Below are 27,231 nucleotides of genomic sequence, written 5' to 3' on the forward strand. Positions count from 1 at the left end.
TGAAAGAGGGAGCTCTTCTTAATATTTTGACACCAAAATCATGTCGATACACCTTACCGACTGCGAGTAACGCCACCCACGCTTTAACTTGACAGACTGTATCTTCAACAAAATAGTTCAACTTTTAATGAAACGAAACTTTTCAGTCACGAAAGAAAAAAAACTCAGACAAATTGTCGAATTATTCAGCTATAATAAAGCTAAATATAAATAATTGAAAATCCCTTGGGTATAATTTAATTTGAAATTATTTAATACTTTTTCGATTTATCAAAATCTTTGCACTCTTATAAAATTCCTTGAAATACCTTAAGTTCGCTTTAAATCTTTGGAAATCCTACAAAATTCTTTGAAATGCCTTGACATTTTTCGAAAGCGCAAAAATCAATTTAAAATTAGTTACAAATCATCCAGTCAGTTTCTATTCATCAATTGGCATCACTTTAAATGCACAACTTTAAACTTCATTAACGCGTCTTTTTATCCGTGTATTATTTCTTTGTTTAAAAATAATTTTAAAAATTGCATTGACTTAACATTAAATATTAGCACATCAACATAATTTTAAATATTTATAAGTTCAGTTTTGGAAAAATTTCAAAAGTAATGAAAAATTTGAAAAGATTTTGAATAATTTCTATCAAAATGTAGAATTTAAAAAATTTTTGAAATAACATTTTGAAGCTTTTTAAAGACTTTAAGATAATTGAAAAGTTTTCTTTTAATTTCTGGCAAGATTTAAAAGTATTTCAAAACAGATGTATAAATAACAATAATAATTTATGTAATTTATGAAATAATAATGAAATTTTCGATTGATAAAATTCCCGAATGACAAAATTCCCGAATTATAAAATTCTCGAACTGTTTATAATATTACGGAATTTGAAAAATCCCGACAGAAAATTACCTAACTATAAAATATCCGAACTAGAAAATTTTCGAATGATTAAATTCTCGATTTTAAACAATTAAATTTTTTTATAAATATAATTTACTTCTTAAAAATACAATAATCGTATATTTTTATTAAAAAATGTTATGTTTAAAGTTTCTAAAATTATTTTTTGAATTTAAAATATTAGTAATTGAAAAAATATATTTCTGGATGAAATTTTTTAAAATTATACTTATTTTAAATTCAAACAATAATTTTAGAAACATTAAAAAAAACATTTTATACAAATATTTGATTATTGTATTTTTACTAAATAAATAAAATGTATAACTACATTAGTTAATTGTTTAAATTCGGGAATTTTCTAGTTAGGATATTTTATATTTCGGCAATTTTCTGCCGGGAATATTATTATCCAGGAATTTTCAAATTCGGTAATATTATGATATGTCGCAAATTTTATTATTCGGGAATTTTTCAATTTCGTGATATCATAAACTGGTTGGAAATTTTCTTATTCGGGAAATTTATAATTCGTGAATTTCGCAAATCATGAATTTTATTATTCGGGAATTTCCAATTCGGAAATTTAACATTATCGGGAATTTTATGTTTCGAGATTTTTCAGTTGTTCATTGAGTTTAAAATATTAACAAATAAAACAAATATATTTTTGGGTGAATTTTTCTAAAAAAAAATTTAATTTAAATAAATAAATAACATTTATAAACAAATGTTTCATTGTTTAAATTCGGGAAATTGATCATTTCGGGAACTTTCCAGTTCGGATATTTTATAATTCGGGAATTTTCAAATTCGGTAATAATATAAACTGTCGGGAATTTTATTATTTGAGAATGTTCCAATTCGTTAATATTATAAATTTTAGAATTTTATTTCTCGGTAAATTTCCAATTCGAGAATTTTATTATTCGGAATTTTTCAGCCGTGCCCAAAATTCCTAGGATCATTTAAAAAATATTTCAAAATTGTCAAAAAATAATCTGGAAGATTTTAAGGCAATTTTTCTAATTTTGAGGATTAAAAAAAAATCGTAGAAAAAATTCGAATTATGGCTAAAAAGAATTTTATTTTATTTATTAATTCTGGCGTGTCTGTCCTGATTTAATGATTAATTTAAACATGATCACCAAAGGTATACATTTTTTCATTAAATAATAAATAATTTTTGTAATGCGCTTGTTTCAGATTGCGGTATGGTTGTTGCGTCAAATGCAACAACATTCATTGTAAATGGTCAAACTGCAAAAGTCTCAGAATTTCCATGGCACGCGACTTTATATAAAGAGGATGTTGGTAGCGGCGAAAAAAAATTTATATGTGGTGCTTCAATAATCCGAGAAGATTTATTAATAACAGCAGCACATTGTGTGTACGAAGAAAACACTGGTCGACCATATCACGCTTCTTTGTTTTACGTCGCGACTGGCAACGTTATTCAAGATTATGAGACTTCTTCACCATACACCAAAAAAAGAAAGGTTTTCATATTATGGTTTTTTATTTATAACAATTGAGAAATCCAGGGTGGCCGTTTAAATAAAAATATAATAAATTCCCGGTCATTTCCCCTTTTTGAAACATTTTTCCAGGCCAGTGAGATTAAAAAATTCGAAGTCCTAAGGCTATAAATGTTTCCATTGGAAGTAATAAATTCGTAAATTTTCAAAATTTATCATTTTAAGCAATTTTAAGGTTGACCGTTAAAAATTAAATGATTAAAAATTGTTTTAAACTTAAAAATTTGTAAATTAGAAGTTAAATTATTTAAATTTTAAATAGTCTAAAATGAATAATTGTTCAATTGTTAAATATACATCAAAATGGGGTTTTAAACATTATTTTTTAAATTTCCTACAAATAGAAAAAACTTTCTTGTTCAAACTTCAAAATATTTTAAAAAATTATTCGAATTTTTCAGCCATTTTTTCAGCATCTATAAATTTTTAAAAATTTCGTGATAATCTTCCAGATTCTTTTTTATCAATTTTCCTATGAATCTTGAGCAATCCTCTGAAACCATTTAAATATCTCTCCGGTATACACGAATTTTCTTTGAATAATTAGTGCTCAATTGGCTCAATTGGTTGCTCAAATACTTCAAAATGTGTTTTTATTTTGAAATTTTTTTTTAATCCTAAAAATTAAAAATCTTAACTTAAAATCTTCCAGATTCTTTTTAGCCGATTTTGGAAATCTTTTGAAATAATTTTAAATTTCCTCTTAAAACTAATTTTTTAAAGTGAACAAATTATTTTTAATTTTCTTCGGAATCTTAAGAAATGTTTTATATTTCTATGAAATCTTTCACAATTCTTAAAAAGCTTCTACATTTTTTAACTTTTTTTTCGAAATCCACAAAAATCTCAATTTTGTTGTAAATTATGTATTTGAATTTTTTTGAAAACTTCTTAATATCTTTAAACATTATTTGATTCTTTTCTAGAATTTTTTGAACATTTTGGAGATCTTCTGAAACATTCTCTTAAATTTAATTTTTTTAAATAAAGATTTTTTCAATTTTCCCAGAATTCTCAAGAAACTATTTTTTTTTTAACCTTTCACAATTCTTAATTCTTAAAAGCTTCTAAATTTGTTGTTCGAATTCTGAAAAAACTACATTTTGTTTTTCAATTTTTTTAATCTTTTCAAATTCTTAATTTTTTTTGACATTTTTAATATCTTCTTAATTTATTTTTAAATATCTTTTAATATGATCCTATTTTTTTTTTAATTCTACAAAATTTTAAAAATATGTCTTAAAATCTTCTAGATTCTGTTTTGATCATTTTGGAAATGTTTTGAAATATTCTCTTAAAATTAATTTTTCTATCTAAAAATTCATTGTAAATTTTCTAAGGAATCTCAAGAGAATTTTTTATTAGCTTGAAACATTTTAAAATCCTTGAAAAGCTTCTAATTTTTTGTTTGAAATGTGCAAAAATCTACATATTGATTTTAATTAATTTGGAATCAATACAAATGTTTAATTAATTTTCAATCTTTTCGAAACTTCTAAATACCTAATGAATTATAAATTTATTAAATAAGTGAATTAAAGTTGTAATGTTAAAAGTTTAAATTTAGCTATTTGAAAATTCAACGATTCAAGGCTTTCTATTTTAAACAATTCAGTTTCAAATTGTAAAGATTTAAATAACTGATTTATAATTAAATTTTTTGAATTTTTTTAAATTAAATGCTTTAAATGAACAATAAAATATTGCTCAATATTTTTGAAGTATTTAGTAAATTCTTTAAACCTCTTAAATCATTGCAAAATCTTATGTAGTATTTGGAAATCTCTGTGAAATCTTTGAAATTCTTGAAATCTTTTGAAATCATAGCCAAATATTCTCAAATCTTTAAAATCGGAAATATTTAGAAATCTTTGTCAAATAATTTAAATCTTTGAAAAAATCGTTTGAATTCTTTCAAGATATCTTTAAAATTTTTATGTCTTTGTGACGGTTTTTTCTTGGTTTGAAAAAACTTTTCCAGGTCAATGAGATTAAAAAGTTGAAAGTCCTACATCTGAAATTGGTTTCATTTAAAGTAATAAAAACTGAAGTACAAATTACAGAAATCAAATTGGACCTCATAAATTTTTAACATTTTTTAATTCAACATTGTTTTCATGAGATGCTGAAATATTTACACGTGTAAAATGGAAGCTATTAGCGATTATCAAATAAAGAATTTTAAATTAAATGCAGCTAAACTGCAAAATAAAAAATGCTATGAACTGTACATTACAAAGATTGAGCATTTTCAATGCTCTACATTGAAAAATAAATCCAAATATTTTCAGAAGTATAGCATTTTAAGCAATTTTAAGCTGGAATATCAAAAATTGAACGATGCACATTTTTTTTTTAATTGAACACATTTTGGATTAGAAGTTAAATTATTTTAATTTTATCAGGTTGTCCAGCGATTTCTAGGAACAAAATTAAAGGTTTTTTTTCAGATTTTCCAGGTCCAGAAATCAAGTTTTTCCAGGTCTCCTTTTTTTACATCAAATAATAAAAAAACCGTTTGTTATACGCGTAAACGATGAAACATTTTACTTTTATTGGCTAACAATTTCTAAAGAAAGCAGATTCATAATTAAATAAATTCATAAACATAAATATTGTTTATGAATTATGAATGTTTACGAACATAAGTCGTCGATGTAAAATATTTAGGAATATTTTTAAATCTTTGTAAATTCTTTTATATCTTTGATATTTTCTTAATCTTTGAGAAGTTTTTAAATCTTATGAAATCCTTTGATGTATTTAAATTCCTTGTAAAATCGTGACATTTCAGTGAAATCCTTTTAAATATTTGCGAAATCTTTGTGATACTTGAACTCTTTGAAATATTTGTGAATTTTTTGAAATCTTTAAAACATTGGTGAAATCTCTCTTTTCTTTTGTATGAAAACTTTTGTGTTCGTTTGAAATCATTGAAATCTTTTGAAAACTTCTTAAATTTCTTAAAAAGTTTTAAAATTGTTTTGAAAAGTTCTGAAATCTTTGATATCTTTTGAAATTCTTATGGATTTTTCGAAATATTTGGAAAGTTTTTTGTATTCGTTTGAAATTATTGAAATATTTGAAATCTTTTGAAATATTCTAAAAATTTTGAAATTATTAAAAACTTTCGAAATGTTTTGAAATATTTCAAATCTGGTGTACTGTGCCCTTTTTAAATTTTTTGAAATTCTTGTACTCTTTTGACATCTCTATGAAATTTGGATAAATTTTGTGAAATCTTTCACACAAATTTGAAATCATTGCAAATCTTTGAAATGTTCTGCAATCTTACAAATCAGATTTACTATACGCTTTCTAAAATCTAAAATTTAAAAATCTTTTTCAAATGTTTGAAATATAGTATACTGTATCCTTTTTGAAATATTTGAATTTGAAATCTTTATGAAATTTTATGAAATCTTTCATATTCCTTTAGAATCATTTAAAAATATTTGTGAATACTTTTAAAACCTTTTAAAATTTTGGTAAAATCTTTAAAATATTCTAAAAAAATTTGAAATCGTTTAAAAACATTAGAGTTTATTGAAAGCTTCGAAATCTGGTGTACTGTACCCTTTTTGAAATCTTTGATATATTTCCGAAATCTTTTTGTATTCATTTGAAATCATTAAAATGTTTGAGTTTTTTTTTAATTTTGGTAAAATCTTTGAAATCTTTTTGAAATATTTAAAAATCTTTCTTTAATCTTTGTTTTTGAAATATTTTGTGTTCGTTTGAAATCATTGAAACATCAAATTTAATGAAACCTTTTCAATTTGTTTAAAATCTTTAAAATCTGGTGTAATATACCCTTTTTTAAATCTTTTAAGTTCTTGAAATCTTCTGAAATCCTTAAGAATTCTTTGAAATCTTTGTGAATTATTTTGAAATCTTCTAAAACCTTTTAAAAACGTTTAAAGTCTTTGAAATGTTTTGAAAACTTTGACATCTAGTTTACTGTACTTTTTTAAAAACATTTGAAATTCTTGAAATTTTATGAAAGTTTTAAAATCTTTTTGAAATATTCGAAATCTTTGAATCCTTAAAACCCTTTTGAATATCATAAAAGCATTAAAGTCTTTAGAATTATTTTGTAACCTTTTGAAATCTGGTGTAAAACAAAAATTCAAATTCAAGGAGACTTTCAGATTTTCAAGGTTTTCAGGGTCACTGTACATCCTTAAAAAGTTTCAAAATCTTCAAAAATCTATATATGATTTAGACCTTTTAAGAATATAATCAAAAATTAAATTATTTTTGAAATTGTTTCAAAGTTTCTAAATATCCTTTAAAATGAAAATTTAAAAAAATGAATTGTCAAATACTGAATTGGGAATATTTTCAGGTAAAAAATGTCTACGTTATTTGCTCGTTCAAGGGCGCTCAGGGACTTTACGCTAACGACATTGCATTATTGGAAATTGAAAAGCCTTTCACGCTGTCTGCTCTGCTAATGCCAGTCTGCTTAGATCCTAATGCGTATAACGAAGATTTAACACCAGGAGATCTGGGAAAAGTTGCTGGATTTGGAAGAACAGAGACGGGAAGTACCAGTTATATTTTAAGGATGATTACAGTTCCCTATGTTTCAAAAGATGTGTGCGAAAGCAGCGCCTCCGAAACAAACAACGTACGTTTCATTACCGCCGATAAATTCTGCGCTGGATACACAAATGGTAATAACTTGTAACTTTTCTTTGTAAATAATAATGAAAGGTTATTTTATTTTTTTGTCCTTAAGGGGCCATCCATAAACTAGCTTTCCAATTTTGGGCTATTTTTGACTTCGGTATTGGATCAGGAATAATTTAAAATAACAAAATATCATACTTCAGTCCAAAATGCTCACGAAACAGGGAAAATAGGGCGCTTTTTCAAGAAGTTAGGAGAATACATTCTTTTAAATAAAATTTATGTAGACATCATATTTAATTTAATATAGAAACGCTTTAAATTCCTAACATTAAAAGTCCATAAAACCAAAAATTTTCATTAAAAAAATAATTAAATTTTCAAACAAAAGAGACGAATTTTCAATAAAATGGTTGAACTTTTAATCAAATAGTTCAATTTTCAAGCTAAGAAGACGATATTTCCATCACAAAAGATGAATTTTCAATTGAAAAGACTAATTTGCAACAACACTGGTTAATTTTTCATAAAATTATTACTTTAACCAAATAATTAAATTTTGGAAGCCACAAAGATGATTTGTTAAAAAGACAGTTAAATTTTCAACAAAAAAGTTTATTTTCAACCAAAAAAGATGATTTTTCTACCATAAATATGAGTTATTAATCCAAAAGAAGGAATTTTCTACAAAACAATTTAATTTTAATAGTTATATTTTCATCAAAATAATAAAACTTTCAACCAAATATTTGCATTCTTAACAAAATAGTTGAATTTTTCATTAATAGAAGTATATTCAACCAAATACATGATTTTAAAACCCAACAGTTAAATTTTCCACCAGAAAAGATAAGTTTTGAACAAAAAATGGAATAGTTAAATTTTCAATTTCAAAAATTACTTTAAAAAAAGGCGAGTTTACAGCTGAATTTAATAAAAGAATTAATTTTTTAACTAAATAATTTAATTTTCCACACAAAAAAGAGGCATTTTTAACAAAAATGCTGAATTTTGTATCAAATAGTTGAATTTTCAACTTATAAAGGATAAGTTTACAATCAAAAATGAAATAGTTAAATTTTCAAAATCAAAAAATTTGCCACAAAAAATATGAATGATTTACCAAAAACACGAATTTTCAACTAAATAAATGAATTTTTCACAAAATTATTAAACTTTGAAGCAAAAAAAGACGAATTATCTACCAAAACATGTGAATTTTCAACAAAAAATATGTAAAACTTGGTACTTTAATCTAAAAGAATTTGCATTTAAAATAAAAAACAGTGTAATTCAACCAAAACAGATTAATTAAAAAGAAAACAATTGCACTTAAAAGAAGGATAAATTTCCAATTAAGCTGTTCCATTTTTAACTAAAAAATAAATTTACAATTAAAAATATAAAGTTTTGCCAAAAAGTGGAAAAGTTACAATGACAGTTAAAAGAATTAATTCTTAAATTAAACAAAACAGAATTTTCAACCAAAAAGACATCTTAGCAAAAACCATTGATTTTCTACCAAAAAAGACTAAATTTTAAAAAAATACATGAATTTTTAATAAATTGAACCGCTGGCGACCAAAAGGGGACACGGCCGGATTCAGCCTGAGAAGTATTGTCCTGAGTGTCAATTTAAAAAATCTTTCTGATTTCAATTTTAAAGACTGATGCTTGTAGAGAATTTCAAGGCGCATCTTTTTTTCCTTTTGCAAAAATTTATAGGTTCTGTAGTTTTTGAGATAATTGGTAAAAAGCGGATTTTTTGAAAACGAAAAATTCCAATCTTTTTTCAACCTTTTTTCAACTCGCCCTAATTTAGCCAATTTTCATCATTTTCCGATTTCCCCAATACAAAGTACGTGTTTAAGCCTTCTGAAACTATGTAAGAAAGAAAAATGAGAATATTGTAATAGACAAAAAAGTTATTAATTTTTTTTTGAAGCAATGCAAAAATCATGAATTTTAACCTTCAAGCGCCTCGTTCAGCGAACGAATTTTAAGCTACGGAAAGCTCTTTCCAGAAAACTTTTTTGAACCTTAATGAACAACTTTCTAACTGAAAGCTTTCCGTAGCTTAAAATTCGTTCGCTAAACGAGGCGCTTGAAGGTTAAAATTCATGATTTTTGCATTGCTTCAAAAAAAAATTAATAACTTTTTTGTCTATTACAATATTCTCATTTTTCTTTCTTACATAGTTTCAGAAGGCTTAAACACGTACTTTGTATTGGGGAAATCGGAAAATGATGAAAATTGGCTAAATTAGGGCGAGTTGATGTGAAAAAAGATTGGAATTTTTCTTTTTCAAAAAATCCGCTTTTTACCAATTATCTCAAAAATTACAGAACCTATAAATTTTTGCAAGAGGAAAAAAAGATGCGCCTTGAAATTCTCTACAAGCATCAGTCTTTAAAATTGAAATTAGAAAGATTTTTAAAATTGACACTCAGGACAATACTTCTCAGACTGAATCCGGCCGTTTCCCCTTTTGGTCGCCAGCGGTTCAGCATTTTCAACCAACTAGTTGAATTTTCTAACGAAAAAGACGAATTTTCAACAAAATACATGAATTTTCAATATAATTATTGAATTTTTAGCTAGAAAAGATCAATTTCCATGAAGAAATATAAAGATTTAAGAAACAATGACAAAATTACATTTTTAGTAAAAAATTAATCCTTCAATAAAAAAACGAATTTTCCACCAAAAAGATAATTTTTTAATAAAAAAGACGAAAATTTAAAATATATGAATTTAAACTTAAAAATAATAATTTTTTAATTAAAAATATCAAGTTTCACCAAAAAATGGAAAAGTTATATTTACAGTTAAAAAATGTTATTTCTTAAATAAAATAAAAACGAGTTTTCAACCAAAAAGACAATATCTCAACAAAGAACTTTGATTTTCAACTAAAAAGGATGAATTTTCAACCAAGAAGATTAATTTTTTATCGAAAAAGATGGATTTGCAACAAAATATGTGAATTTTCAACTATAAAAGATCAATTTTCTATTAAAAATATATACATAAAACATTTTTCAATCAAATATAATTTTTTAAAGAAGTAGATTGATTTTCTACAAAAAAAAACAACCAAATTTTAACAAAATACCTGAATTTTTAAGCAAATATTTCAATTTTCAACTAAAAATCTAAATTAAAAATTAAAAATATTCCTAAATAAGGAAAAAACTTATTTTCAACCACACACAATTTTTAAGTAAGAAGATTGATTTTCTACCCAATAATACGAAATTCCAAACAAATATATGCATGATATTCATAGATAAAAGAAAATATTTCTTGCAAAAAAAACAAAACAATTTTTTAACCAAGCAATTGCATTTTAAATCAAAAAGGATGCATTTTCAATAAAATAGCTGAATTTTCAAGTAGAAGAGATAAAATTTTAATTAAAAATATCAATTTTAAATAAATAAAGGAGGATTTATATTTTCAGTTAAAAGAATTATTTTTAACCTAAGAAATTAAATTAGTTTTCAATCAAATATTTACATTTTAAACCGAAAGGATAAATCTTTAACAAACAAACAAATACATTTTTAACAAAGTAGTTCGACTTTCAACGAAGTAGTTGAATTTATGGCAAAAAAATAATAAAATAAATTTTAACAAAATAATTAAATTTTTAACCAAACAAGATGAGTTCTGAATCTAAAGTATAATAGCAGACTTTTCAACGAAAAAATGAACTTTTATCAAAAAATAGTTTAATTTTCTTAGCGGGTTCTATAAATTTAATTTACATTTAAGTGGAAAAGTGGTAAATTTCTCAAAAACTCTTAATTTCAATTATACCAGAGCTAAAAAAATTTCTTTTTAAAAGGTTGATTGTTTTCGAAATTCATGAAGTTTCTATTTAATTTCCTCAAAATATATATTTATTTAACTTTTATTCTGATTTAACTACAGATAAGATGTTTTCAAAATTTTCAACTTTTTTATTACAACTTCAAGTTCTTGCAAACAAAAAGAAAATGTTTACGAAATCTATACTCATAAGCTGTTGGCCCAAGAACATTGAAAAATGTTGATTATTTCGGAAGTTATTGAAAATTTAAGAAAACATTCAAATTGACACTATTTTTTCAATATCTACTTAAAAGCTAGACAAATTGGCTTCACCCTGGGCTTATTTTATACAGAATTTCGAAAAAAATCAACCATTTAAAGAGAATTTTTTTTTAGCTCTGGTATAATTAAAATTAAGAGAATTTATTCAGTTATAGAAAAAAGAGGTGACCTAAAACTTTTTCACGGCAGTGTAGTTTAAACATTTTTTATTTGACTTGTTTTCAGGTTCATCTGTATGCGATGGTGATAGCGGCGGCGGATTGGTATTCAAAAAAAGGGAATTATATTTCTTGCGAGGGATCGTGAGCCTTGGGCTTGGTGCACAAAAAAACAGTGCAGACAGAACTTGCAACAGTTTCACGTACTCTTTATATACCCAAGTTGCAGAGGGAAATTTAAAATGGATACAAAAAGTAATTTTAAAATTACAAACTGACGGGTATTATCCACCATGCTACACAGACCGAGATGACTAGTTTTAAGAGTATTTTTTTCATTAAAATTTTCGATTGAAAACAACTGCCATATGTTTTTTTCTTCTATTTCTTTTTTCTAATTTTTTTAAGGCAAATGAACCTAGTATGTTGAACTAAGAGACTGTGATTCTTTTCATCTTCTACAAATTTAATATAGATATCACCTTAGAATGTACATTTTTTTGTATAAGTAAAAATCCTTAAATAATTTATTACATTTTGCAGTATATACAAAAACAGTCGAGTATATTGAAAGATATTGTTTAAAACTTCAACAGACCTAAGCCATTGGAAAATCACGAAAATCTAAATATTTATTTACTTGATTAAGTTAACAAAGAGAGCAAAAATAATTTGTATGCATGGAAAGTTAACAAAATTTTCAGCACATAACTTTTTGCTACACGCATTTATACGCGATCTCATTGTACAACAAAATAATGACATTATTCTTTCGGAATCGTGCAAAAACCTATTTTTTCCGAATACTGAAAACATGAAGAAAATTATGTAGCAAGCCCTGCATATTACTTACAACAAATCCTATTTTACAATCTGACGAAGTCTTTCTGAAGTTGAATTTCTAAGTTAACGATGGCAGCTTCACAGGATTTTTTGGCGGAGGTAAATCTGAAAAAGTACAAAAATAAGTTATTTTAAAACCATTTTGCGAACATATTCATTAAGAATTAATAATCAAATAAATACAAATGAACCTTGTAGTTTTAAACTTGATAAATCAGGTAACTCTTTTAATTTGGAGGAATCCAAAGTTGAATTTTTAGGCTCAAAGCTCTTCTCATTCAAATCTTCTCCAAGTGAAGACTCTAGCAATTCCTGCAGCTCCTGCTCAAGCTCTAAATCAGATTCACTAGGTAGTTGTGCTGGTTCTGCTAAAGCCGCTTGTACTTCATTAAAATCTCCCAAGACCTGAAATTTTTGTATTATTAATATAATACGAATTATTATTATAATTTTATAATCTATAATACTCCTATGCTTTTCATTTTGAAAATTTGGCAAAACCCTTAAACCCTTATTTCAAACCATAATATATCACAGGGTGTATGCTCAAATCCTGGGAAAAAATTTCATATTTTTTCCAGATATAAACAATTTTTTCCAGGCCTAGTTTTTCATAGTACGGAGCCATTCAAATATTCCGCATTTTTGTAAATAATCGACTATAATGTTTTTTTTCGCTTTTAGGGATTCAATTAATATGTTTAATTAAAAACATTTCAATTTAAAATTAATATGAGTACTATATTAAATTAAATTTAAACCTCTTCAAACTCCTAACTTTTAACGTAAAAATATTGCATTTTCAATAAGAGAGATGAATGTTAAACCAAATACAGGGTGGACGTTTTAATCGAGGAAATAAATTCCCGGTCATTTCCCGGTTCGCAAAAATTTTTTTGCGGTAAATGAAATTTAAAAAATGGAACACTAAAGCTAAACAATATTCCAATTGAGGTAATACAAAACTTAGGTGCAAATAAAAGCACCCAAAGTGGAACTGTTAAATTTTGAACTTTTAAAATTGAAATTTAAAAGTTTTTAATTAAAAAATGTTGTATTCAAATGCTCAATAATTTACACGTATAAAATTGAACGTACCAACATTTTTCAATACAAAAATATATAAATCTACATTATCATTTTCAATGCTATAAATGAAAAAATCAATCAATGAACTGTAAAATTTTAAAAATTATATAATTTTAAAGAATTTTAAGGTAGAAACATCAAATATTGGAAAATTGAAAAAATGTTAAGTGAACACTTCTTAAATTAGAAATTCAATTATTTTCTTTTTAAATAATTTAAACATCCTTGGAAAGCTTCAAAATTTTATTTCAGAATCTTGAGAAATCCAGAAGTTGTTTTAAATTTGTTTTAAATTTAAAATTCGTTTGCAAATTTGTTCAGAACTTCTAAATATCTGTAAAAATAAATTCAATTTTTTCGGCAATTTTCAGAAAATCCTGCAAATTTTAGAAAATTTCTTTACAATTTCGATGTATAAATAACAATTGAACATTTATTATTTGTACGCGAAATTTGAGTAATCTTGAGAGATATGTGGAAGTTTTGAAAAGATTCAAACTTAATGTAAAACTTTAAATGATAGACTAATATAAAATAATATGTAGATTTTCGCAGATTTTAAACAAAAAAATTAGATTCTTTTCAAGAATTGCGAAAAGCTTTAAAAGAATAAAAACATTTTCTTAAGATTCCTAGGAAAATTAAAAATAAATTTTCATTTTGAAAAATTATTTTAAGAGAATATTTAAAAAGTTTTTCAAAGATTTAAACAAAATTTTCAAAAAAGATTCTAGAAGACTTTAAGAAAACTTTTTAAAATTTACATGATAATTTTTAATCTTTTTAAAACTCCTAAATATCTCTTAAAATTACTCAAATTTTTTCTACAAATGTTTATTTGTAAATTATACATCAAAATTTTAAAATTTTACATGTAAATTAAGCATTTTTCAAATACAACAGTTAAAATTGTAACGTTCAAAGTTTAAAGGCTCTTCGAAATTTTAACGATTCCAGGTTTTCTATGTCAAATAATTCAGTTAAATATTCTTTACTTTTAAATATTTGGTTTCAATTTACTTGTTTTAAATAAAAATTCAAATATTGCTAAATATTCCAGAATTAATCTTTTTTTTAATTAAAAATTTCAAACTGAATGGGTTAAAAGATGAATATTTTAGACTGAAACAATATTTTAAATCAAAGGCTTTTATTTTTTATTCGTTCAAGTCTTTAACATAAAAATTCAACTAATTATTTAAAAACTACTGAAATCGAACGTGGACAGATTTTTCTTGAATTAATTGAATTTTCAATCAAAAAGATAAGATCACGAAAATTAATTTTCTTCCAAAGAAGATGATTTTTCAAAAATTATATGAATTCTCCAGAAAATGGTTGATTTTTTTAACTAAAAAATACCAATTTTCAACCAAAATGGTGCATTTTTTAATTAAAAAAATGGATTTTCAGCCAAGAAGATTAATTTTTTACTAAAAAGATGAATTGTCAATACAATAGATCCATTATCAACTAAAAAAACAATCGATTTTAAACCAAAAGTTGAATGGTTAAGTTTACAGTTAAAAAGAATAATTTAAAAAAAATAATATTATCAAAATAGTTCAGTTTTCCACAAAATAGATGAATTTTCAATTAAAAGAATGAAACATATTTTAAAAAATGAATTTTTTAATAAAGTGGATCAACTTTAAGCCAAGAAATAGGGGAACAATTTTGTAATAAATTATTTTGAATAAAATTACTGTAGGTATCATATTAAGTACAATATGAAATGAATTTTAAACTGAAATGATAAATGTTCATAAAAAAATGCATTTTTAATCAAGCGGTTCAACTTTTTATCAGGTATAGTTATTTTTTTATGAAAAAGATGAATTTTCAACCAAGAAGATTAATTTTCTACTAAAAAAGAATGAGGTGGTTTAATTTGCAATTAACCATAGATAAATATTCAACCAAAGAAATGAATCTTGAACCAAAAATATTGTTTTTTTAAGAGAGTGGTTAAGTATTCTATCAAGTAGTTGAATTTTCAATCAAAACATGTGAATTTCCGAATGGTCTAATTATCACTGAAAAGATTAGTTTATAATTTAGAAAAATAACTTTCAACCAAAAAATTAATTTTTCCAACAAAAAGATGAATTTTTAACTGAACTAATAAAGCTTCAACACAAAAACTGGATTTTTAATAAAATAGTTTGATCTTCAACAAAGTATAGTGAAACTTTCAACTAAGAAGATTAATTTTATACCAAAAAAGTATTTCTTAACCAATCGGTTCAAACATTCAACCCAGTAGTTGAATTTTAAACAAAAAAAGATTAATTTTCCATAAAAAAAATTAGTACTTGGTATTTAAAATATTGGAGATTTTTTATTTAAATGCCAACTATTAAATTTTTTTAAATTGAAAATTCATCTTTTTTGGTTTAAAATAGAACTACTAGGTTGAATGTTTGAACCGTTTTGCTAAAAAGATACTTTTTTTGTAGAAAATTAATTTTCTTGGTTGAAAATTTCTATTGGCACGTGGAAGAATTCTTTCACAGGCGGAGAAGTTTAATTAATTTTCAATTGTTTAAAACGAACAATTATTTAAACAATAAAAAAATGTTTTTACTACCGATGAATTTTTTAGCGTAAAGTATACTTTGTAACAAAAAAATTCATAACTCAATTATTGAATTTCGATGAACCGTTTGGGAGCAATACATTTTTGAAAAAAAATGATCAAGAACTTTGATTGTTAATAACTTCAAAACAAATAAATTTGTTGCAAAAATATTTTAAGGGAGTTATTTTGATATAAAAACGAATCTAAAACTGTATAAATTGATTGAAAATAAAACTATCGATTTTAAAGTGGCACACTTGATATATTTTGACCCATTTGCACCCAAAACGATGCATTTTCAAACAAGAAGATTTATTTTTTACCCAAAAAAGACAAATTCTCATCAAAATACATGACTTAACGAAATAGGTAAATTTTTAACTAAAAAAAATCAACTTTCAATCAAATAGTTATATTTTTAACTAAAAAAAGACAAATTTACAATTAACAATTAAATAGTTAAATTTTCAGATAAAAAATTAATTTTGAAAAAAACTAATAAATTTTCATCTAAACTGATCATCTTTCACTGGAATAGTTGAATTTTTAACTAAGAAGATTAATTTCTACCAATAAAGGCGAAATTTCAACAAAATCCATGAATTTTCAATTAAAAAAGATTATTGGCCAACCAAAAATGCAATAGTTAAACTTTTAGTTTAAAAAATTATTATGCAAACAGAGGAGAATGTTCAACTAAAATGATGGAATATTTAATCGGAATAGTTATATTTTTAATTTAAAAAAAAATACTTTTGAACAACAAAAACGTAATTAGAAAAAAAAATTACATTTCTAAACAAGCTGATGAATTTTTAACTGAAATAGTTGAATTTTAAACCAAGAAGATGAATTTTTAACTAAAATAAAAACTTAAATTTAAAACTAAAAAGAACTAGAACCGTTACATTTTGAATCATAAAGATGAACCTTCAACCAAGAAAATATTTTTTTCTATAACAAAATATAACATAAAGTTTTCAACATAAAAGTATTTCTTTTTTCAAGAAAAAAATGAACAGTTGAATTTTCAATTTAAAAAACTTAATTAACAACAAGAAAAAACAGAATTTTCAACAAAATAGTTAAATACAGTAATATAATGCTATCTTTATAAACGAAGAATCATTGCCATTCAATTTTATGTTGCAATTAAACAAAAAATTAAGTACCCCCTCGAAAAAATGCCTTACAAAAAAAAATCGCTGACATTTTGACGTTTTTTCAGGTTTATAAAAAATCGGAGTTTCTAAGATTAACAGACCTCGGACAGTAGCATACATTTTGAAAAATGATAGCAAAATTTTGTCATGCAATTTTTTAAATATTAAATTAAGGGGTTACCTGTTTAAAAAATCTAAACTACAGTATAAATCTCCCATGATATCGCGTGAAATCCTTTCGAATCTTGTTTAAAGTACCCAAAAAGCTTTGAAATACTAAACATATCCCATAAAATAGCGTGGAATCCTTTCGACTCTTTAAACCTTAAATCTGTTGAGACCCTCTAGAAATTTTTGAAAACTATTCAATCTTTTTAAATCCTAATATTCCCTTAAATATGACGAAAGCCCTTGAAATCTCTGAAATCCGTAGAAATTCTTAGAAGTTCGTTACGATTTAATTTTATTTCATTTATTCTATCAACTCCCCATTATATATCAGTCGGGACCGATTTAAATGTTTTAAATATATCATTGATATCCTGGATATATTTTTTTAATTCTTTGAAATAATTTTTAGGGTAAGTTTAGAAACTCTTTAAAATATAAGAAATTTAAATTCTATTAAAATCAAATTCAAAATCCTATTTAACATTTTGATCGTTCAATTCTTTATTTTATTTTCAGGAATTCTATACTTTTTAAATAGTACAAAAGCTTTAAAATCTATTAAATTCCACTAAAATTTATCAAAAGCCCTCGAAAATGATAAAATTCCTCGGAATGCTTTAAAATACACTATATTCTTTCAAATCTGTCGAGGGTTTCTAAATACCTTAGATTTTGTGGAATTGATAAAAATATTTTGAAATTCCGTAAATCTTTAATATATATTAAAATTTCTTTAATAATGTTTAAATTTTTTAAATCCTGATATCCTAAGAAATCAGTAGAAATCCTTAGAAGTCCCTTCAAACTTAATTGCATTTCATTTACTTCTCTAAAAAATCCCTTGAAATCTTCGATATTTTCTTTATCTTTGATACTTTATTTATCTTTGATATTTTCTTTTATCTTTTAAAATCCCTTGAAAGGATTAAAATCACGTAAATTATCTTAAAATTTGTTATGTCTCTGAAAGTTCCTTAAAAAAAAGGTTAAAAACTTTTCTAATCCCTGAAATCAGTCAGAATCCTAAAAAAATCCTTGGGATCTGTTGAAATTATTTGAAATCTGATGAAATTTCTCGGAATCTTTTACAATACACTATGTCCTTGAAAATTCTTTTAAAGTTTCGAAATCACTTGTATCTTGTGAAATCGTAAATGCAATAATTCTACGTTGCATGGACTTACTGAATACATTCTTTCAGAATCTAATTTCAGCAAGAATTTAAGTAGACAAAAACTTTAAACAAATGAATAGTTATTCGAAAATTGGGTAAATGATAAAAGTTAATAGAAAACTAGGAGTTCGCGTATAAGTCTTGTCTCTTCAAATTTGTTCAAAAATTTTAAAAAGTTCGAATTACTCAGATCCCATAAAATCCTATGAAATCCATACAAATACTTTAATATTTCATTCTATTTCATTTACTCCCGAAATTCCCTAAAAATGTTTTGAAATTCTCTTAAATCCCTTCATATCTTTGATATTCTTTGAAAATCCCTTGAAATATTTGAAATCTGGTGAATTATCTTGAAATTCGTAATATCCCTTAAAATGTGTTTGAAAATTTTGAAAACATTGAAATAACTTGAAATTTTGAATAAAAACTTTTAAAATCCTTGAAAGAAGTTAAAACCGTACAAAAACGCTAAAAAACTCTAGAAATCTTTTGAAATCCCTTGAATTTCGAAATCTTAAATACCTTTTAAAATTATTTTTTAAAAGCTTTTAAATTCCATGAAATCCGAGAAATACCATGAACTTTTTGAAATCGTGTAAATTATATTCAAATTTGCAATATAATTTACAATGTCTTCAAAAACTTTGAAAACATTGAAATAACTTGAAACTTTGCAGAATAACTTTCCAAATCCTCGAAATCAGTTAAAATCCTATCCTGTGAAATCCCTAGAAATCTGTTGAAATCCCTTAAATATCGAAACCTTTTTAAATCCCTTAAATTTCGAAATATTAAATACCTTTAAAAATCCCTTTTAAACAGCTTTTAAATCCCATGAAATCCGAGAACTCTCTTAAATTTAATTCTATTTCATTTACTCCCTAAATTCTATAAAAATTCGTTGAAATTCTCTAAAATTCCTTGAAATCTTCTGATATTTTTGATACTCTTTTAAAATACCATGAACTTTTTGAAATCTTCTATATTATCTTGAAATTTGCAATATCCCTTCAAATGTCTTCCAAAATTGTGGAAACATTGAAATAACTTGAAACTTTTAATAATAACTTTTCAAAACCCTGAAATCAGTCAAAACCCTACAAAACCTCTTGGAATCTGTTGAAATTATTTGAAATTTGATTAAATTCCTCGGAATCTTTTATGAAAAAATCTTTTTAAAGTTTTGGAATTACTTCAATCTTGTGAAATCTGAAAAAATATTTCGATATCCCTTAAATTTCGAAATCTTAAATACCTTTTAAAATTCATTTTTTAAAGCTTTTAAATCCCATGAAATCCGAGAATTCCTTTAAATTTAATTCTATTTCATTTACTCCTTAAATTCTCTAAAAATTCTTTGAAATTCTCTAAAATCCCTAGAAATCTTTTGATAATTTTTAAAACCTTTTAAAATCCCTTGAAATATTTGAAATCTTGTGTAATATCTTGAAATTTGCAATATCTCTTAAAATGTCTTCAAAAACTTTGAAAACATTAAAATGACTTGAAACTTTTAATTATAACTGCCCAAATCCCTGAAATCAGTAAAACCTTACAAAATGTCTTAGAATCTGTTGAAATTATTTTAAATATGATTAAATTCCTCGGAATCTTTTATGAAAAAATCTTTTTTAAGTTTTGGAATGACTTCATCTTGTGAAATATTTAGAAATATTTTGAAATCCCTTAAATTTCGAAATCTTAAATACCTTTTAAAATTCCTTTTTAAAAACTTTTAAATCCCGTGAAATCCGAGAACTCCCTTAAATTTCATTTATTCCCTAAATGCCATAAAATTTCATTGAAATTCTCTAAAATCCCTGGAAATCATTTTATATTTTTGATAACCTTTTAAAATCCCTAGAAATATTTGAAACCTTATGAATTATCTTGAAATTTGTAATATCCCTTAAAATTCCTTCAAAAATTTTGAAAACTTTGAAATAACTTGAAACTTTTAATCAAAGTTTTCAAATCCCTGAAATCAGTAAAAACCCCACAAACCCCCTTCGAATCTGTTAAAATTATTTGAAATTTGATCAAATTCCTCGGAATCTTTTGTGAAAAAATCATTTTAAAGTTTTGGAATTATTTCAATCTTGTGAAATCTCTAGAAATATTTTGAAATCCCTTAAATTTCGAAATCTTAAATACGTTCTAAAATTCCTTATTAAAAGATTTAAATCCCATGAAATCCGAGAATTCCCTTAAATTTAATTCTATTTCATTTAGTCCCTAAATTCTCTAAAAATTCTTTGAAATTCTCTAAAATCCTAGAAATCTTTTGATAATTTTATAATATTTTAAAATCTCTTGAAATATTTGAATTCTTGTGTAATATCTTGAAATTTTCAAAATTTCTTAAAATGTCTTCAAAAACTTTGAAAACATTGAAATAACTTGAAACTTTTAATAATAACATTCCAAATCCTTGAAATCAGTTAAAGTCTTACATAAGCCTTTGGAAAATGTTAAAATTATTTGAAATTTGATGAAATTCCTCGGAATCTTTGATGAATAAATCCTTTTAAAGGTTTGGAAAGACTTCAATCTTGTGAAATTTCTAGAAACCTTTTGAAATCCCTTAAATTTAGAAATCTTTTATATCTTTTAAAACTCCTTCATAAAAACTTTTAAATCTTTAAAATCCCATGAAATCCGAGAAATCCTTTAAAATTTCATTCTCTTTCATTTATTACCTAAATGTCATAAAAATTCTTTGAAATTCTCTAAAATCCCTAGAAATCTTTTGATATTTTTTATAACCTTCTAAAATCCCTTAAAATATTTGAAATCTTGTGGAATATTTTACGAAAAAATCATTTTAAAGTTTTGGAATCTCTTAAATATTGTGAAATCTCTAGAAATCTTTTGAAATCCCTTAAATTTCGAAACCTTTTGAAATTACTTAAATTTAAAAATCTTTAATACCGTTTAAAATTTCTTAATAAAACCTTTTAAATCTTTTAAATCCCATGAAATGCCTTAAAATTTAATTCTATTTCATATTCCCTAAATTCAATACAAATTCTTTGAAATTCTCTAAAATCCCTTTAAATATTTTGATATCTTTGATACTCTTTTAATATCCCATGAATTTTTGAAATCTTGTCAATTACCTTCAAATTTGCAATATCTCTTAAAAGAATAAAGACTTTTAAATCATCTGATATCTCATTAAATCCTATGAAATCCGTAGAAATACCTTAAAATTGCATCCCATTTCATTTACTCTAGTGTTCAAGAAATTCTCAAATATCCCTTGAAATCTTTAATATATTTTAAAATCCCTAGTAATGTTTGAAATATCGTAAATTGTATTAAAGCTTGTAATATCTCTTAAAATGTCTTCCAGAATGTTGAAAACTTTGAAATAACTTAATACCTTGAATACAAAATTTTCAAATCCCCGAGATTGTTTAAAATCCTTCAAAACCTCTTTCGAATCTGTTTTATTTATTTGAAATCTCATGAATTTTTTTTTGAAATGCCTTGAAATGTTTAGAGAATTTTGTTAAATCCCTTATAAATCTTTAAATATTAAAAATTTTCGATTTTCAAGATGACGGATGGGTTATTTTAGGTAATCCATCGAAAGTTTGAAAATATGTTTGAATGCGAAGTAAAACAAAACTTTGCATTAGTGAGCAATTTGAGAAAACAGTAGCATTAAAGTCATTTTTTCCAAAAAGCATCAAAATAGTTGCATCGTTACAAAAAAAGTGTGAAAAAGTGCCGAAAGTGGCTTGACTCCGAGGCCTGGATTAGAATGAAAAAAAGCAAAACATTTTACATACATCAGAAAGATCATCCATAGTATCTCTGACGATGTCCTCGGTCAAACCAGTTTCCTCGAATTTCTTGAGTATGCTGCAACCAACTTTGTAGGCAGCCAAGACTTCAGAATCAGAGTGTGCGTCATGAATCCGTGAGAGAAGTGTCTGAACATTGCGTAGCGAATTGACTCTCTTCTCGATACATTTTTCGAGTTCATGCTTCTTCCTCAGACAGTTTTTGGCCGCATGTCTGAACTCAGTTGCGACATAATTCCTCGCTTTTTCCTCGCAGGTACGCTTTTCCAGCTCGAGGTGTTCGATATTCTTCATCAACAATTTCTCCTGATTTTTCAACTTGTAGACACCTTCTTCCACCTCGGAAATGGCTTTGACGCCCTCACTGCAGATCTTGACTAACAATTCTGATTTTACGTCAGAACAATCTCCCTTGAAGGCAGCTTTTTTTGTATGTCTTAGCCATATTACAGCTAATCTAACGTTTTTCTCATTTATCGACTTATTCTCCGTCTTCTGAATGCAGAGTTCGACAATTTTTGATATTGGAATCAAAGTATTTTCGCGATTGCTGTCTATTGTTGATAAAATTATTTCCCCCAAATCTCTCACTGTAGGCAAGTGAATGTACTTTGTGTGTACACTGATGACTTCTTCGGAAACGTAGGTTTTTGCTTTAGAAAAGGACCACATGAGAGGTTTCTTGACAAATATGTCGACAGCCCAACCGGTCCATGTACTAGAGGGCTCCTTCAAGAAATCTTCTTCTCGAACTATTTCACCATTTCTGAAACGAAATTCATGAGGAAATAAATAATTTAAACCTTTATTATTAATTAATTATTATTTAATTAAAAGATTAGAAGAGTGTGACCAGAGCTGATTTTCAAAATGAAAGACAACCAAACTTAAAAAAGGACAAAGTAGAAAGTAGGGCTTCAAAAGAGAGGAAAAAGGAGGACCAAAACTTTAGTTCTACTTTTCTCATCCGCCATCAAATTCAAAGTTATTTTTTTAAACACAATAAAAAAACATAAACCAATTTCACATATTTTAAACTGAATATATTATTTTATTCTGTTACTTTGAATTTATAAATTATAGTTTCAAGAAAGTACCAAAAAAATGATATTAATATTTTTCATCTGGCATCAATTCTGATTGATTCTGATGATTCTGATGAAAACCGAAACAAAATCAAAAACCTTGTAGGTAGAGTTCTTAAATTCCCGAGAATTTAAGTTCAGGTTATATAACCAAGAATATGACAAAATTGATCAGAATTCCAGAATTTATGATTTTTAACGATTCAGTTCTAAAAATATAAATCCACGTTTTCATTTTCAATTCTCTAACGTCTAAATTGAAGAATCAATTGATGAATTAAAAATTTCGAAAAATTATATAATTTGAAGCAATTTTAAGCCAAAAACATTAAAAATTGAACTATTACATTTTTTATAAACTGAACACTTCTTATATTAAAAGTTAAATTATTCATATTTTAACTGGTTAAAAATCCTTAAAATTCTTCCAAATTTCATGTTTGATTATTTTATAAATATATCTAAATCTTTTTAAATAATCACTCAAATTAGACCGTGGGCTAATTACAAGGAAATCTGGTTACTAATAACTGGATTTTGTCGGTGCACGTACACATTTTGTTTAAATTATTTCAAACCATTTCAAATTTTAAATTGAATTTTTTCAAAACATCTAAATATTTCTTCAACTTCCTTAAATTTGTTTATAGAATAATATGTGTTCAATTGTTATTTATACATCAAATATCAACAATTTGACTTACACATTAAATTTTTTTGCTAATAGAAAAATTTAAATCTAACGTTCAAAATTTAGTTTTTAATATTTTACTATAATTACTGATTTCAAATAAAAAGTCAGATATTTCTAAATATTAAGCAATTCTTATTTTTCTTAATTAAAAAATTTCAAATCGAATGGTTTACAAATTAAATATTTTAGACTGAAATAATATGAGCAATTTAATAAAAACTTTTAATTATGAATATATTATTTTAAGGTTATTTAGAAATTGAAAACAGTTTATAAAGTTTCAATAGGCGTTTACATTTGTTTAACTAATAATACTTTCCAATTGAAATAGTTTACATAATTTTTAACGTTAGAAACTGGAAATTCTAAAATTGCGAACTAATTTCTAATCGTCTTGTAAAATTAATTATTATTCACTTTTTAAATCCTAAAGAACAATCCAATTTAAAAAATCATTATTAATTTATATTCACAGTTAATCCGCTAAAAATATTTTTTTAAATCTAAAATCTTCGATTTCAAACGCTTCTAATTTTGAATTGCTTAAGTCTTTAAAACTGCATTTTAAAATTCTTTAAAATAAAATGTACACTTGACAATTAAAATCTAAAATTTTAAATTAGTTAAAGTGCAGGATTTTGGCAATACGCATTTTAAACTGAATGATAACATAATAAACATTTTTATGCGCAAATTAAAATGCATCTTTAAAATCGTACCTATTATTTTTAGTTCGGATTTTTTTGTCACCAGATGGCGCATAGTAGTTTAACCATTCCCAATAGGTCCTGTAAAATCCTTCCATATCTTCGTAAATTGTTTACAACCACAGGCAAATTAGTTTAAATCGCGTAAAATGATCAAAACCCTTGGAAAACCCCGGAAATTGTTTAAATCTCTTGAAAATGTCTAGGAATATCTTAATATTTTCCAAAACATTTGGAATCCTTTGATACCTTTTGAAATCCCTTGAATTTTGTTAAAGCTCTTGAAAACGCTGTTGAATCTTTTAAAATACCCTAAAATATTGAAAATCCTTCGAAATCCCATTAAATTACTGAAATCAATCAAAAATCACTTGTAGTATTTTTAAGTATCCTAAAATATTTCAAATCCTTTAAAATTTTTTCAAATTTTTTAGATTTCTTGAAAATGTCACGGTACTTGAAAAGATTTCTTAAAATATTTAAAATCCTTTGATCATTTTATCAATTAATTCTCACGATCAAATGAATACGATTTTAATAAAGTCAGAAAAATCCTTTCAATTTAGTTAAATCAGAAGAATTAAATAAAAATTTTTTAAATCAAAAGAACTCCGAAGAATTAAAATAATTCAAGACAAATTAATAAGAATTCAATGTTAATCCCAAAAAATAATTTTAAATTTCTTCAAGTCTTTGAAACCCTAAAAAATATCTTAAGTTTTCAAAATAAATTCTTTAAAAACCACTAAATTATTATTAAATTTCGTGAAATTCTATTAAATCTAGTGATATTCCCAAAAATCCGGGAAAATTTATTAAAATACTTTGAGAGCTTTAAAAAACCGTTATAATCGTTAGAATCCCGAAAGCCCTATAAAATCCACGAAAAATTTTTAAATATCATAAAACCTTATAGATCCTGTAAAATCGTTCCATATCTTCCGAAATTCTAGAAAATTCTTTATTCTAAAATATTTCAAACGCTTTGAAATTCCCTCAAATTAAAGAAATTAATTTAAAAAATTCCTTGGAATCTATTCAAATTACCTAAAATATTTCAAATCCTTTAAAGTTCTACAAAATACCTCATTTCTCGTGAATAAATTCCTTAAAATCCACTAAAATATTATAAAATCCCATGCAATTCTAGGATGATATTTCCTGAAGTCCTGGAAAATGTATATCTTTTGAAATTCTAAAAAAGACATTATCCTAAAATATTGCAAACGGTTTGAAATCCCTTCAAATTAATTAAATTATTTAAGAACTCCTTGGAATCCTTTCAAGTTCCATAGAATATTTCAAATTAAAAACTCTTGAAAATGCCCTAAAAGTTTGAAAAATACCCTAAAATCCCAAAAATCTCTTCAAATGATTGAAATCTATTAAATTTCTCGGAATCTTTAGAAGTACCCAGAAATATTTCAAAAGAATTTAAGACAATTCCGAAATAGGTATATTAACACATACGTGAATTTAGTAAAAGAAAAGGTAGGTCTGTGAGGCGAGGCCTGCGATTATCAAACCTAAGTCAGCGAGAAAAATCTCAAAAGGAAAAAAATTGCAGTTTTTTTTATAATGGAAAGTAATCAATAATAAATTCTGATTTAATTAAACAGAGAGAATCTGGAAAATCTGCGACAGTAGATAAAAGTAGAAATCAGGTTTCTAAATTTTGAACAAAATTATTAAAATAATGAAAACTTGAACTTTACTAGGATCAGAAGTAAATTACCATAAAAAAATTCCCGGTCAAGCCGCCACCCTGCTTATAAAAAAGGGGTGAAAATTGAATAAAAATTCCCGACTTTATTTATTTTCTAAAATTTAAGAGAGAAAAGGGGGATGCTCTAACAAAAAGGTACATAAATTTAAGAAAATGATATAAAAAAAACTTACCTGTACATCTCCTGAATTATAGTAGGCAAACACATCGGAACACGACCGTTTCTTTTAAAGGTAACATTTAACTCCGATATACTGAAGCTGCAACACTTGTAGTGGTCCAACAGCTCTAAAATGATTTCATGCCAAAACTTGTATTTTGAACTCCAGTCTTGAGGATTGACAGATCGATTTCGAAAGTCAGCAAACAGTGAATTCATTCGGTCGTCTTGTTTCCAGCACTCCGGCATTTTATTTTCAGGCAGGGGAGAAATAATGTTAGGAGAAAGACTATCTTTCGATGCCATGTTTAAAAAATGACAGAATATACAAAAACTTCTCGAGACGAACTTATGAAAACTCTCTGATGAGTAATTCACTTCGAAAAAAGTGCGCAATAATCACATCAAGTTTGTTTTACAGGTTAGGATTCTGCAAACTAATGTAGAAACTTGTCACAAATTGAACTTAATTGAGTTTGATTTTTCAGCACGCATTCGCAAATCTGTGTAAGCGCATTGCATTAACAATGACAATTTATATATCTTTATAAATATATTTTTCCTGATTTTGCAATCACGCACTTGTCCAAACTCCAAAATTGAAATTGAAGGGAAATAAAAAAAGACAACACATACAAAACGCCTGCGCAGAATTCTGGACTAAAATATTTGAACCAATCAGACAATACTTT

The 27,231-nt window shown here is 25.1% G+C and overlaps 2 protein-coding genes across 2 annotated transcripts in view; one reads left to right on the plus strand and one right to left on the minus strand.

The window, feature by feature from the left end:
• LOC117168075 (modular serine protease-like) overlaps positions 1 to 11,692 on the plus strand; it is a 37,555-nt gene extending 25,863 nt beyond the window's left edge. The window contains exons 6-8 of the mRNA XM_033353437.1: positions 2,108 to 2,400; positions 6,788 to 7,118; positions 11,399 to 11,692. Of these exons, the coding sequence (XP_033209328.1) occupies positions 2,108 to 2,400; positions 6,788 to 7,118; positions 11,399 to 11,649 (875 nt within the window). The 3' untranslated portion in view covers positions 11,650 to 11,692. The remainder of the gene's footprint in view (positions 1 to 2,107; positions 2,401 to 6,787; positions 7,119 to 11,398) is intronic.
• A 92-nt stretch (positions 11,693 to 11,784) lies between these two features.
• LOC117168077 (charged multivesicular body protein 7) lies at positions 11,785 to 27,133 on the minus strand. The gene is made up of 4 exons (XM_033353439.1): positions 26,553 to 27,133; positions 22,153 to 22,933; positions 12,366 to 12,579; positions 11,785 to 12,279 (listed from the first exon to the last, which is right to left on the minus strand). Exons 1-4 carry the CDS (start codon positions 26,843 to 26,845, stop codon positions 12,233 to 12,235), a joined length of 1,335 nt encoding a protein of 444 aa, XP_033209330.1. The 5' UTR covers positions 26,846 to 27,133; the 3' UTR covers positions 11,785 to 12,232.
• Between the last annotated feature and the right edge of the window lie 98 nt (positions 27,134 to 27,231).

Source organism: Belonocnema kinseyi, chromosome 2 (assembly GCF_010883055.1).
Source record: "Belonocnema kinseyi isolate 2016_QV_RU_SX_M_011 chromosome 2, B_treatae_v1, whole genome shotgun sequence".
Taxonomy (NCBI): Eukaryota; Metazoa; Arthropoda; class Insecta; order Hymenoptera; family Cynipidae; genus Belonocnema; species Belonocnema kinseyi.